This window comes from Cyrtonyx montezumae, unplaced genomic scaffold, assembly GCF_038088225.1.
Source record: "Cyrtonyx montezumae isolate F1298 unplaced genomic scaffold, pur_monq_1.0 scaffold_3, whole genome shotgun sequence".
Taxonomy (NCBI): domain Eukaryota; kingdom Metazoa; phylum Chordata; class Aves; order Galliformes; family Odontophoridae; genus Cyrtonyx; species Cyrtonyx montezumae.
Window position 1 is genome coordinate 139,830,804 of NW_027072034.1, and position 14,949 is coordinate 139,845,752.

The following is a 14,949-nucleotide window of genomic DNA, read 5'->3' on the forward strand; positions in this document are numbered from 1 at the left end:
ATCTCTCAGGTACTTCTGTTTCCTCTGCCTAGTCTCAGAACAAACCTTAATGTAGGGGAATGGAGACTACTGGACCCTTGTCCTTTGCGATGTGAAAAAAAGCACAAAAAAGCAATTATATTAATTGCCTAATTCTGGTACAAATAGCCAAACCTCAGAGCACCTGCTAAAAGCAGGCAGACATTGAGATGGACAGGAGTGTAAAAATCAGCAACAGAAACAGATAGCTCTTTTCTCTCTCACCATTTGTATGTCTTGCTGTATGTCCAGGATGAGATTCCAACAGCAGGGCAGCGAGCATAGCCTCCTACAATAACCTATTTTTTTTAATTCTCTTTCCCTTTATCACCCCTATCAAGAAAGGAGAGTTAGGATCTTCTTTAAAACACTTTGAACAGCTGACAAATACAGATGTGTCAGAAGAAGGGCAGGAGTGGGAAGAAAGAAGAGGCGGATGAAAAAAACCCAACAAATTATCTGGGGCTATGGGATATAGTTAAGGTGAAAGCTATATTCACTATTGCATATTTGAAATGTTTCAATTCATTAAAATCACTTAAAACCTTTTGAACCTCCTGTTTCAGAAGCTCCAATTAGCTGCGGTCTGATAAAGCAGACCAAAGCCTTTACCTGAACTTTGATTATTTAACCTTGCAGAGCAACAGCATTCAGTTAATACCTGCGGTTTTTCTTAGCTCTTTTATCCTGTTAATGCTGCTTCTCTTCTCCAACTCCTTGGCAATGATTACACTAGCCCAGTTCTCAATGGCCCTATACTCACTTCTTTGCTGCCCTGCACCTTTGCACTGACTTTTCTTTTGCTTCTTTGAAAAGACTGAGCAGGTGGGGGCAAAAAAGAGACTTCTCTACAGTTAATAACACTATGCAGACCCCTCAGCCCTCCCGTTCAGCATCTACTCCCTGCCTCCGTTTGTTGTCTGCTCAGCTGCAAGCTCCTTCAAGTAACCTTGGAGTTCTCTCAGAAAGACATGAGAAAAGGTAATACTGAAGATACAGCCATGACCTTAAAATGCGTGTGGAAATATGAAAGAATGTGTAGGAGCATTCTTAGACATTTCTCTACAGTACAAAGACATCAAGGGGGAAGAGCCCTGCTCTTCCTAACAAGCATTCTTTGCTTAAATGAGAACCAGCCATGACTCTGAATGCAGAATTGAGTGTAAAAACGTGAGCCGTCTGCATGTGTCAGAGGGGAGAATTTCAGAAGGAGATGGGAGGGAGACTGGTGGATCGTCTCTAGCTCATTCATTCCATCCTCCTCTTTATATGATATACTGTGTTCTCCAGCACCTGATTTTGGTCTAAGAAGGATAAATGATCCTGTCAAGATAAGGAAAATTGGGAAAAGGAAGCTAAAACAGTACAAGAGTGAGAACTCTCATTTTAGTCCAACTTATCTCCATCATTTCTCCCCTACATCCTTCCACCAGTTTAGACCTTGCTTCCCTTTCCCAGTTGTTTTCTATACTCGTTACATGCCAACTCTCTCTCTCCTCTCTTCAATTTCAATCCTTATAGCTAAAGCAGCTTAGGTAATCTAGGAATGTCTTTAAAAAAGGGTTTTAAGGCAAAGAAAAGCACAGTGAATCCACAGTGCAAATTTCTGAAGAGTAATCCAGATCAATCTATCAAGTTTTGAAGACTGAGAATAATCACCATTAAATGGAAAAGTAGAGCAAATTATACTGAATACCTTATACCATTTTATTGTATGTCTTACCAATATTCACATTTCTACACATAATTTCTCACATATTTCACATTTGTTCAATGATACTCACTCTTCCAAGTTCTTTATCTTCAAGTGCCAGAACCCCAGTACTTTCTGTAAAGAGTTTTACTTTGACAACAGGCCGAGGATGAGTAGTGGTGAAATCCCCTTGAGTTCCCCATCTACAATAAATAAAAGGACAGAATTCAAACAGGGCAGAGGAAATGGTTTTGGGATAGGACTGCAATCTTTCTAGCAGAACACACATTAATGTACTGCTAGAAAGTAGTTTCTTAAGCACCCAGCATTAAATATTTACACAGAATTGGCTCTTCTTTGTAATCAGACAAATCAGAGTATTTCTGCATGGCATTTGTCATCAAATCAGCTATGAATTTTTTAATCTAAAACTCACTGGAAGAATAGAAATAGTATGCTCACAGGGGAAAACAACCAAGTAAGAGAGCAATAAACATCTTCCACATGTTCAGTACACTGCATAAGAAAATCAAGCTTATACAGAAAAGTATCAGGTTTTGATTTTCAAAAAAGGAACCCCCCCACATATATGCTTGATTTTAGGTAAATGGACTATGCAGGAAATAAAAGATTTGAACATAGGAAAACCTAACGTTTCATGTGATGTTGCAGTTTGGTACAGGAAAAAAAATGTAAACACAATTCAAAAACTTGGAAAATTGTTGGATAAATTGTTATTTATCAGAGTATAACTACTATACCACTACTATAACTACTACTAGTTATAACACTGCTATAACTACTACTACCACTATAACTGCAAGATGTTTGCTGCCACGAGGCTTCATAGCTTTGGAGAAGCTTAATTAGGCAGGTGAACTTGAAGTTGGGAATCTTATCTCAGTTGGTTTTACTCTGCTCTGTGCCAGTGGTACAGAAACCAGAAAGGCATATGAATCAGATTGCAACTTCCTCTGACAAAGTACAGAGTTGCAAGGTAATCACTGTTTATAGTAATTCTGTCTGTGTTAGCAGGTGCAAACAAATTGCAAAAGTAAGTTCAGCTCCAGTTACTCTCCTCTTGACTCCTACTATTTAACTTACTGCGACTATCAGAAACTGAAGAAATAAGAAAATAGGTGAGTGCACACGTATATTCTACACAAGGACATTTACAAGCTAAAATCTTACAGGACATCATTTACACAAAATGATATTTTACTTTCAAGAATAATTGACATGGGCTCTCCATTCCTGGAAAATGAACATACATTACTAAACATCCATGAAAAGGATCAAAAAAGTAAAAGAGAAACTTTCAACTGACAACAGTTACAGATTTCAAGACAAAATCTAGAAAGTCATTTGTAACAAACACAAAAAAATTCGTAAGAAATTGGCAATTCTGCATAAATAAGTCCTATAGATGCTGAACCACAGCTGTGAGGTCCACTGAAAATCAACTGAATCTCTCACTCTGTTCTGTCTTCTTTGCTTGGCCTGGACTAGATAGATGTTTGCTCTCTGTGTCTATGGTGGACGTGGCCTTACTCCCAATGCTTACTCTAAAATGCTAATTGAAAAAGTGAAACAGAAATTAACTTTCTCAGAGGGAAAAACCTTGTTTTGTGATCTGTTGACAGAAGATGTACTGGCAGGACAAGGTAATGCCTAGTACTGCTGCTCTTCCCTGAGGCAGTACAGGGTCACAGTACAGAAATGAGATTTCCAAGGAGAAAGAACAGTCACAAAAGTTGAGGTAGTCTCCCCCAAGACCACACCATCCAGGAACAATATTGCCTTGCAATCTCTAACACCATCTAAGCATGTAGTTGCTGCACTCTCAGATTTGTCCCTGAGCTCCCTGAAACTGGCCACACAATGTACAAGACCACCCAAATAATTAAAGACAAACCTTTTTCCTATTAAAACCCAACAAATAATCAATAAAAAAAATCCACGAACACAAGAACTTCTCTACAGAGCTATTATTAGTATTAACTCACAGATGTAAGTAAAGAAATCAGAAGAATCATCACCTTTAATGTCAGATACAATCACTATCCTTGACTGACACCTTTCTCCTATTCCTTTTTCCATCTACAGCAGGTAATGAAAATCTTTGGCTGAAAAGCGATGATCTGGAACAATTCATAAAGCTTAGTGCTCATGGTGGAAATATTCCATGCACTAATCCTATGCTCCTTGCTGCTCAGGACTTCAGCTAAGTCTCACAGCCTCTTACGTCCATGCCTGTGGAAGTGAATTACCCAGTAAAGCAGATGGTCACAATTTTCTACCTCCTAGTCTTCAGCAGAGTGCCTCAAAAACTAGCATTTAAGCAATCATGTTCTATTGGAAAAGACAAACCCAAGATTGTATTCTTTAGCCTTATAGCTCAAGTACATTCCTTTCTATTTTAATGTTCAACTGTTCAAAATGTTCAAAAATGTATCAAAGCAAATATATACAAGGCTCAAAGATCATCTCCCTTATGATTCCCTGTCGATTACTACTACCTAAACCTTGTTTCTTTGGTGCTTTGTATAGGTATTCTTCTTAAAACCATTTGAAATCAGATGTTGAGAGAAAGAACCCCCAACAGAAGTGGTAACACATTCATTTTGGTCTGCAGCTGCCAAGCAAGGGTGTAAGAGATTCAACGATCCTACCAGTTTATCAATGAAACCAATAAAAATTGATTTACTCAATCCCTTGTAATGGTGGTGTAAAATTCCCTCAATTTTTTCCCATACACTCAGCTATTTATTCCACAACTTGTAAAGCGGCTGTCAAATTTAATGGCAAAAAATAGGTTAGGAGGATATCTAATTGCTCGTGGAATCAATATCCAAGCCGTAATCAGTATAATGCAAACCCTGATCACCATTACTACAGGTCTTTATTTCAACTTCAGCTTCCATGTGCTAATATCATTATAAGCCCCGGGTTTGTCAAAAAATTAACATTTTTATTCCAAAACACATTTGTCTGCTGTTAAATGCCTTTATTAATAATGAATGAATTGTTAATATTTCCTGCTCTCACTTCTGCTTCATTTCATTGGAGTTACCGTCATGGAACATTTCCTTTAAAAGCTCAGCTGCTCAGTATAGGCAGGTAAATATGTAATTTTTCTTTTAATGTAAGGATTGCACCCTGATATTTTTCTTGAGAAAGACATAGTGATATTTGTAAGACTGAATAGTTTTCAGTGATTAACTTTAATTTATTTTTTTTTAAAGAAGAGCCAGCAATGTGCCTTGTGGAATTTGATGAAGAAAAAATACTTTTCTATGTAATTTAATTTTCATTGGCAACAGCTGTAAAACATTTTCTGTAAGAAAGCAAATTCTACAGCTGACCTACACTTTTCATACAGAGAAGGAGGTGAGCCTGAAGGTTCCAACTTGGCTTTCCATAAAATCAAAATATGGAAATCAAATGTGCCGTTCTGATCTTATTTGAGACAATTTCTCTCGCAGAATATTTATTTCAATTTTGCTCTATTATGCAGATAACTAAACTGTGGAAGAAAGAGGAAAAAAACCAAGAAACGGGCAAATCCATCTATTTTACAAAATTGCTACTTTTGACAAGTATATTTTTAATAATTCTTTAATAACTATTAGCATAACAGAAACATCTAACGCTTCTATATTTGCACTAGCATATTGTTTGACTACAGAATGTTGGCATGTTGTCAGCTGCGTCGTGTAAAGTACCTACCAACTGCAGTGCTAAAAGAAATCCTAGCTCTTCAGGCTCAGGTTCTACTACATTGTTTTCCTCCGCATTCATCATTTGTGTGGTTTCACCTTCTTATTCTCTTTGCTGCAGAGAATGGAATTATTTGATGTTTGATCATCTTTAAGCATAACCACATTTTTTTCATCACTGGTGTCAGAGGTACATGGTGCAGGACAGAGCCAAAGTTCATTTCCCTTCTCTGCAAAAGCCCCCTGGATAACCCTACTCCCAGCAAGGAGCTGATGTTTATATCAGATACATAATTGTGTCACAGAACCTACTCTAAGGAAATCCATTTTTCTACTTCATTTCAGAACACGTTCTGTACCCTGGAAACAGCAGCAATTTTCTCTCTCAGCTTTTCCATTCTAATCTGTTAGTCAAAACTTTTCTTTGAGACCTTAAATCTCCAGTCTTACGATCGAATGATATTATAAAATTTATTGTTCTTAGCACACATTCAGACATTTTGTTTTTGCAAACACAGAACATTTTCTTCCCAGCAAAATATCAAGTCTAAAGGATTTTGCACCATCGGGACCTGACTTTCCTCAGCAATTGCTGAGAAATTCCTCAGCAATACTGAAACTAAAAGGAGTGTATTAGTCTACCTTCATGATTCCTTTTCAGTTTTAATTCATGGTTTAAATAAACTGCATAAATCTACCTTGAAAGAATGGTTCATCCTTCATTATATCCCTTTGTGAAGTTTCCTTGAAGAGTTTTCTCATTCCCTGTAGAGGGAACTGAGTTGGAATGCACAAGACAGACCACCAGTCAGTTTGTGAGCAGCAGAGTGCTGTGCAGGGCAAGGAATATTTGGCACCACTTATCAGGGCTCATCTCCAGGCTGGTCTGGAAACACAACGTCCGGGTCTTCCTAACATGCCCACATCTCACCTTTTTCCACAGTCTATACTGACTTGGTTGCTTCTGTATTGCTGGGAAAGGGTAGAGAAACAGATATCCACAACCTTCGGGTTAGAAAATGTACGTCAGAATACAAGAGGTGAGCTGAAAGATCTGGAGAGAGAACAGCGGGATCGAGACTCCAGCACATCTCTGCCACGTCTGGCACCTCTGATCTTTACATCTACACATCATATGTCCAGGTTGGACAAACTTTCGGTTGTTATAAAGTATTAAAAATAATATATTTAAAAAAAGGTGATATTTTGTTATTCAGATGAACTCCACGTTCATGAAGTGAACACATTAACACATGAAGTGCTGTATATTATCAGCCACCGCTGCATATCTACTGCAGCTACAACTGCACACACACAAGTGCAGAGAGAGAGCAAATGTGAGAGCAAGCCAGCAGCCTTAAGGGCCAGCAGTGCAAGATACCCCACAGCCATCTACAATAAATCTTTAATGAGGAAGGTCCACTCAGCCAAACAATGAGTTAAATCCATACTGATTCTGGCTTTGCTTACTGAGAGCCTCTAAGAGAGTATTAGTTGGCACTAATTGCTGCTAGGTTTTTGTTTTGTTTTTTTTTCACTAATAATTGAACAAATGTGTGAAGAGTGTTGTCGAAACTTGGCTCGCCGAAAAGGGCCTTGGAAACCAAATACAGCTGGTCAGCAAAAATAATAGTAGCTAAGGGCATGCTGACCTGGTGTGTAAAACAGGAACCATAAGAACAAAGATAAGATCGTTGTTTTAAGGAAGTGCTGACCGCAGAAACCGCAAGAGCAGACGCAGGAAATAGCTTAAGCTTAGCCAATAGGGAGCTCAGGCTTGCAATACGTGTGAACCTCATTAAACTAACAGTATAAAAGAATGTAACCTTCTGATTAAAGTTGAGACTTAATGATCATCTGCGTGGTCGTGTGTTTGTCTCCCGCCGCTCCAACACAAATGCTGTACGTATTTCTTTTTCTGTTAGCACAAAAACACCTATCTGTTTGGCAGTGACAGTGATTTCTATTGTAGCCAGGATGCTACAATAGAAATCACAGCTTTAAAAGCTGTCTCATATAACTCAATGGGATGTTTACTTATCTTTTGCACATTTTAGAACATAATACAAACATTCCACATTCCCCTGACAGGGAATTCATTGAAAAGGACTTCAAAATATTAATGCACAAATGACAGAATTTTACTATAAACCACCAAGGATTTAATAGAGTAATGAATATTTCTTATATATAACATAACAATTATTTTATTCATTCTATACTTATGTATATATTTTCCCTTACAGTAGGATTTGAAGTTCACATTTGAAACCACAGGAGAAGGGTTGTCTATTTTTACCATTCTATAATGCTTATGACATGGTCCAGATTGCAAATATTCTTCTTAGAAAAAAAAAAAATCTACTCTTTATTAGTTCTCTGCTTGAAAACTACTCATTTATTTTGATGAAAGTGCAGAGAATAATTTCCAGCATCAGAGTCAGTACATTAAATTGCAGCTGAAAGGCAATGCATTAAGCAGGTTCCAAACAAATCATAATGTCCCTTAAAAGTGCGGGCACAAATGAAACTTGTGCACAGGAAACTAAAATGCAGGCTGTGTCAATTACCTCAGATATTCATAACTAATCTCATCTAATCTTTTAAGTAAGACATTGTCTCTTTTTTTTCCCCTGTATTGCAGTTATTCCACAATTTTATGTAGAAATCTCATTGAGAACTACAGATTCATTGTTTTATGATTCCCATTACAGAAACAGTGATACATTCCTTAAATGCTCCTCAGTCTGTCAGCTAGTGAAGGGGCATTACTATTGCAATGCTGCAATGGCTTTAACTGTGAGGTTCACATCCAAATCTTACTAAAACTACAGAAGTTAGATATAAGAAACATAAACTGTTCTAGAGAGATCCATGGCAGAAGAAAAGAGAAACTCAGAAAAACAAGACACTTAGGTCCAAGGATGGAAAGGCATATTATTGCCTTTAAGTATCATCTTTGATTTCACCTAAACAAGACTTACAGTGAAGTACCTTTGTTTTTATTTTTTAATTTTAAAACAAACAAAAGAAATCCACTTTTGACGTATTTCTATGCATATGCCTACACCAGAAAAACAGTCCAACTATAATGAGTCCAGTATGCAAGTCCAACCTTTACCATCTTAACCCCACAGTGGATGGCTCTGCTTTGGAAGGGGTTTGGACTCAACGATTTCTAGAGGTCCCTTTCAACCCCTACAGCTCTGTGATTCTGTGACACTTCCTGTTCCTTGCAGCAGCAATAGCTACTTAGTCTTTCTACAGCCAGAAATAGCAGGCTTTCCCCATCATCATCCCCCCAGCAGCAACCACCATGTCCAAAATTCACCTTCTGGTGTCCATACAGTCAGGTGCTGTGGGTGCTGTTGCTATCAACAGGTAGACCATGTATGTATTGCAGGAGAGAACAACCATAGCTGGGAGACCATCGCCACCCAACGAGTAGCTAAAATCCCCTTCTTTTGCTATGACAGAAGTTCATGAAAGGCTTCAACAACTTTTTGCCCCAAAGACATAATCAACTATACCCAGAGATGTCCAGGTGTAACTGTTGTATTTCTATGCTTTCCAACTTTTTGCAGCATCTCTATCTTGGGAACTATTTAGTGAGCACACAGGCTTTAGAAACCCAGACCAAGATGTCTATTCACCACTCCCCATAGAGAAAAGTTGAGTATATGTCGCTAAATACCTATTCTAAGAAGCCTGTAATTCAATTCCTGAATGCACTGTCTAGTCACCAACTTGTGCAGCCACTGACAGTCTGAATGTTTTTTCTCTAAGAATTCAGCAGCAAAATTAAAGACTTTTAAGCTGGTGCTATTAGAAAACACTAACAACTCTTCCCAGAACTCAATTTTGAAGAGCTGAAAGCACAAAATCTGGTCCTTATCTAGGCAAAAGCAAGTATACCTTGTTTTTGTGGTATTTCAAAGCTCCTTTATATAATCAGAGCAACATGAATAAGAAAAAGAAGTAATCTTATCATCTGGGATTTTTTTCACAGCTTGCTTTTGGTAAAAATAATAACTGTTTAAAATAAGGGAATTAACAGAGCTCAAAAATACTAACAATTTATAAGAGAGCTAATAACAAGTTAGACACAATCCCATATTTCTTTTTAAACAGAGAACATTAATATCTGAAAAAAATAATTTGCAACAAGTAAAATGACAACACTGTTGTAATTTTTCTTTAAAGTAGGAAAGTGTCCAATACATAACAGAAAAGAAAAACAGAAATGAGCTCTATACATACCAAGCAACAAAGTACATATGTTCCTCCGAAAATAATGCCTCCTATTTATTTCCATGGAAACTACAACAAATACAAAGAGTGCAATAATACTATTTGGTGGAGAAAATTCTCAGTTACAAAACCCTAATTTTCAACACAGTCAACACCAGGTGACTGGCATTTTTGCCAGCAATGAAAAGGAGCCTGTGGTCTCTGCTAGTTAAAAATCTGCATCAATAAAGTGACTCACTGTTTCACAGCATCTACGACAGTGTCATTGCTAGGAAAATATTGCCCATGCAGTTCTTTCATCTTCCGAAACAGATGAAGTTAAAAGGCTCCAAATTGGACTGTTTGATAGGTGTGGTATGACAGTCCAGCCAAGACTGAAAATGTGCTCAACAGTCTGTAAAACAATATGGGGCCTGACTCTGGCCTAACTCTGAGAGTTTGAGCCTTCAGCTTAGTCAACGTCATGATGTAGTGGTCAGAATTGATGGTATATATGAGTTCCAGGAAATCTGAAAGGATTGCCCCTTTTCTGCCCCAATAGACAGTGCATATCACTTTACCTGCTGAGATCTGTGTCTTGAACTTCTTCTTTGATGGGCAAGTCACATGTTGCAACTCCATGGACTGTTATTTTAACTCCAGCTCATAGTGGTGACATCATGTCTCATCACTGGTAGTAATGCAATCCAGGAAACTGTCACCTTCAGTCTCATTGATCCAATAGGCCCTGACAAACTTGCATATGATGTCCTTTCTCCTCCTGTGTGAACATTAGTGGGACCAATGTTGCACGTACTTTGCACAATTCCAACACTGCCATCAGCGTTTCCAATGCACTGACACTGATATTCTGCTCCATACACAGTTCTCTGGTTATAATCTGCCAATGAGCTAATCAAGATGATCTTCATTTCATACTGTGACAGCTGCACATGGCCATCCAAAATACAGCTTGTCTTTCACGTCGCTGTTGCAACTGCTGAGATGCACCACCCATTGCCTCACTGTGTTCACATCTACTGCTTGGTCTCCATCAGCTTTCAGCATCAATGAATGACAGTGGGTGTCACTTTTTCCATATGGAGGAATTCAGTGACACACCTTTGCTTCATATGCATTTCCATGTCAGATGCCATGTTGCCAGACTGCCCCTCTGCTGCCATCTGTCACACAGCAGCAGCATGTAACAGGATATTGGTGGGAAGGTTCCCCCTATACTGTCACACCACCAACATCTGCCTCTGACATCGCAGGCCAACATCATAAATGAGGAGGCATTACATTCAGAGCAGCTCTTGTAAAAGCTACACTGAAAACATTTTCTACATTGAAAAAATGGAAACAGTACACTAACACTGCTTACAGAAATCTATTATGAAAAGTATTTTTAAACAATCATAAAACTATGAATAAATTATTGTGTAGTCTTGCTTTCCCATCTCACTTTCGGTGCAGGCAACCAAGCCAAGTCAGGATGGAGATTTTCAAGGGTACGCAACAAGACTGGCACGCTTCTGGGTGCTGGGAACCATTGGTGTATATTGGTGTGAAGACTCAGTGAAAGGCATTAACTTGTGTCTCCCACTGAGTTTCAAAGTCAGCTAGGGATTGGTGATGGATATAAAAGCAAAACACACCCATTTATAATCTCAAAGTTTCTATATCTCTGTATTTAGTCATGTCTTGAAACAGAACGAAACGAATCCATCACATCACTGTTAAAAGTTTCAAAGCCTATTTTTTAACGTTCTTTAGTATTTGTGTGACACTTTAAACCCTCCAAACATTGTACAGATGTTGATGCATTGTCAGCACTTTGATGAAGCAGATAGATTTTTCCATCTCAGTCTAAGTACGTGGGAAAGCAAATCACAAAATAGACTGACTTATCTGAGTGCACAGTCTATCAGGGAACACCCAGGAATCAAATCAGAAAATTTCAGTATTCCATCTGGCATTCCACCACTTCTCTTTTATTCTGAAGTTCTTTTTATCCCTTCTGACTCCCACTGTTCTTATCAGCTGTCCACATTATTCTGCCTCTGTTTCTGAGTTACTCCTACTCTCAATCTGCTGGCATTGCTTTCAAGCAGGCACATTAACCTGGAGAAGAACACTTTATATGCTAAACGGTTACTCAGAAATCTCAGGATCTATAAATTTTCTTTCTGCATCTGCAAGAGTTTACAACCCACCTGACCATTCACTGTAAACCCTGCTCAAGCAATAAGCATCATTGATGATAGCAGTGTCTGCATCTGGCTCAGGTTCAACTCTGGGGAGACAATAACACAATAGCCAGGAGCTAATGGAGCATGCTGCAAACCAAATAGGGCTGATATACAGATAAAACTTGGACTCAATCATATTACACCACAAACAGGGGTCAGCTCAGAGCCCACTGAGATCTCCTTGCACTGCAGTGGGCTACATGCCAGGAGCAGGAGCACCTCTCAAGGTTGCTCCTTGAGGCCGAGAGATTCCTCACCCATGACAAATCCTTGGTAAGACACTAACTTCAGTAAACTTCAGTAAGTTGCATCTTGGATTGATTGTGCACATAATGCTTTAGACATGAACTGTTGACCAAGTCTGAAGCTATGACTGAACCCAGCTGCACCAACACTGCTCTGAGGACCCTAAAAAGCAAGGGGGGGGGGTCTGCTCTGAGCCAAAGGACTTAATGGGAGGGTCTTCTTGATAATTTTGTGTGACCCCATCCCTCTATGTGGTAACTGAGTGTACCTGCCCACTGAATCTTGTTAAACCGCTGACTTATTAACCACTGAGCCTTGCTAAATCAGTCTTATATCAATAAAACATATTGCTGCTTCTCTCTATGAGTGAAGTGCATCACTCATCTGTGACAACATGTGCTCGGTGGACTTTTCTGTACTCTTAAGAGTACTGGGGCTCTTGACATCCTTACGCCTGAGAATCCATGCACATACCAGCACAGTGTCAGGAAAGAAGAGCCTGCTTACGCTGGGCTGAAAAACTGTCACAAAGACTTGCAATACACAAAGTATTTTTAAACTGAATAGGGGTCAAAAGTAAAATTTTCAAAGCTTCTTTTTCCAATATCCTCTTCCTTAACCTTTCTCTTCACCCAAAACAAATCAAACCTGAATAAAAAAACATCAAACCTATTTCAGTTTGAGCACTGTGCCTGGCCAAATATTTAGAAACTATTTCCATCAATATAAGCAAATTTTTGAACAGTCAATTCAGTCAAAGACAGAAGAATGGCATATTTTCAAAATGCAAAATGGGACATTCTAATAATGTCAAAGCTTACAGAAATCCAAAGTAACGTTTCTTCACACTATTACCCAGAAAAAAACAATTCAGTAATTCAGTTTTGCAGAGATGAGATGGGCAAAGATCACTAAATTTCAAATTTCACCCCCACTCTGTCAGAATATGCCAGGAGGAGAATAGAATTTGAGGTGAAATTTGAGGTAATGTGTCCTTCCCCCATCTTTTTTTGACAGACATCCATCCTGCCATGTGACGTGTTGCAGGCAGATGTAAGCTGTCTTTGCCTTCACTCTGACCCAGACAGAGAGCATGCAGCTATGTTAGTACGATGCTTGGCCAGATCCAATACATTTTGCTTCTAAGCAGCACTTAATTGGCTTTGGCTCAGCACCATACTATTCGCAGCTAAACGCCTTCCAGTTTGAAGCCAGATCACACATCCATAGATGCTTTAGTGCAGTGTTAGAGAAAGCTTATGCCTGTCTGCAAATATTAATCACATTTGCTGCAATCAGGTAGGAATGAGACTGGAAACAAATATATTACATTCAGCAGCAAGTGTACTGTCTTTCTCCAAGCCTTAATTGTTAGAGTGAAAGTGATAACAGCAGGACATATGTCTTCAAGCCCCAAGGTTTCCAAAACACACAGAAAAAATAGAACATAAAACTGATACCAGTCTTGAAAGGCATTCACTACACTGTAAAAGGGTAGAGTCATTCCCAAACAGCCACTGTATCATAGCAGTGATGCTATGCTTGAGTAGAGGTTGACAGTCTGCCAAACCCCTGGGTTTGCTAGATTTTTGCAATTTTTTTTATTATGGTATCAAGAAAGAGCTATTTCACAGTATAGCACATCAGTGCTGCTAGAGCACAGGGAACCTACTTGCTGTGAAGCCCCCTTCCCATTGACTTTGGCTTGGCTGTAGCAGGATGCAGTGCACCAAACCACAGCCTTCAAAAGTGCAAGCATCATATAAGGGGAGAAATTCTGGTTGTTTTCAGTCAGTTATTAACATGCTCAGCACACAGAAGCAGAACAACAGCCAGGATTTAGCCAGAACAATCAAAAGACTGAAGAGGAGAAAATAAAAAAATATATATGCCCCATTGGCAGAAGGATAATGTTTATTGCTAACTATCCAAATATAGTAAAAATTACAGACAACTTTAATTACCTTTTCTCATCCCGGTTTATTCCATATCACACTTGTGCCAGATCTGTGAATATTGCCTTCTAGCAACAGTGCTTTCCTCACATCCTTTATGTAAACAGGATTACAAGAGAATATTCTGGGGGTTAATCACAGAACCACAGCAACATTTAGGCTGGAAGGAAACTCTGGAAGTCACCTAGTTCAAGATCAGCACCAAGCCAGTTAGATCAGACTGCTCAAGTTACTATCCAGTCGAGTTCCAAATATCTTTTAAGATTAAAATCCTGCAGAAAATTAATTTTCTCTGTTACAGAAGAGGGAAAAATCTGCTTAAACAATATATGATAGCAATCAGTAATAGAATGTAGCATACACGATTACTTATTTTAGAAAGCCCAACCCTTTTTCTTGTGGATATCATACTGATCTTTATATGTGAGATGATAAGGTATTATTTCCTTTTCTTAAAGGAGCAAGAAAATGATCAGGCAACAAGAACAGCTGAATAAAACTGTCAAGTAAATTTTCAGCTGAATCCATGTCATTTGTGAAATGCTTCCATCATTAATCCAGAACACCTCGTGGGATAAATGTGTATTCTCCTCTCCCTTTTTTCCCTCTGAAGACCCAAGAAAGCATCAGCTAATTTTCTACTGGCAATTTTGTTTCTCCTCTTTGCAGCTGGACACTGGACAGCCATATATGGTACTGGCTCTTGAGACCTGATTTTTTACAAAGTAATTTCTTCTATCCTATTTTGAGAATTGCTCCAATCAGGACAATGAAAGAAGAAAGACTTCCTGATACGCCAAGATGAAAGCCATGATGGATTTTATCCTTTAAAGACA

General features: G+C 38.6%; 1 protein-coding gene across 2 annotated transcripts in view; it reads right to left on the reverse strand.

The window, feature by feature from the left end:
• CADPS2 (calcium dependent secretion activator 2) overlaps positions 1-14,949 on the reverse strand; it is a 297,492-nt gene that overhangs the window by 152,566 nt on the left and 129,977 nt on the right. For both annotated transcript variants that reach the window (XM_065743498.1, XM_065743497.1), the window contains exon 7: positions 1,803-1,914. In XM_065743498.1, coding sequence (XP_065599570.1) covers positions 1,803-1,914 — 112 coding nt within the window. The remainder of the gene's footprint in view (positions 1-1,802; positions 1,915-14,949) is intronic.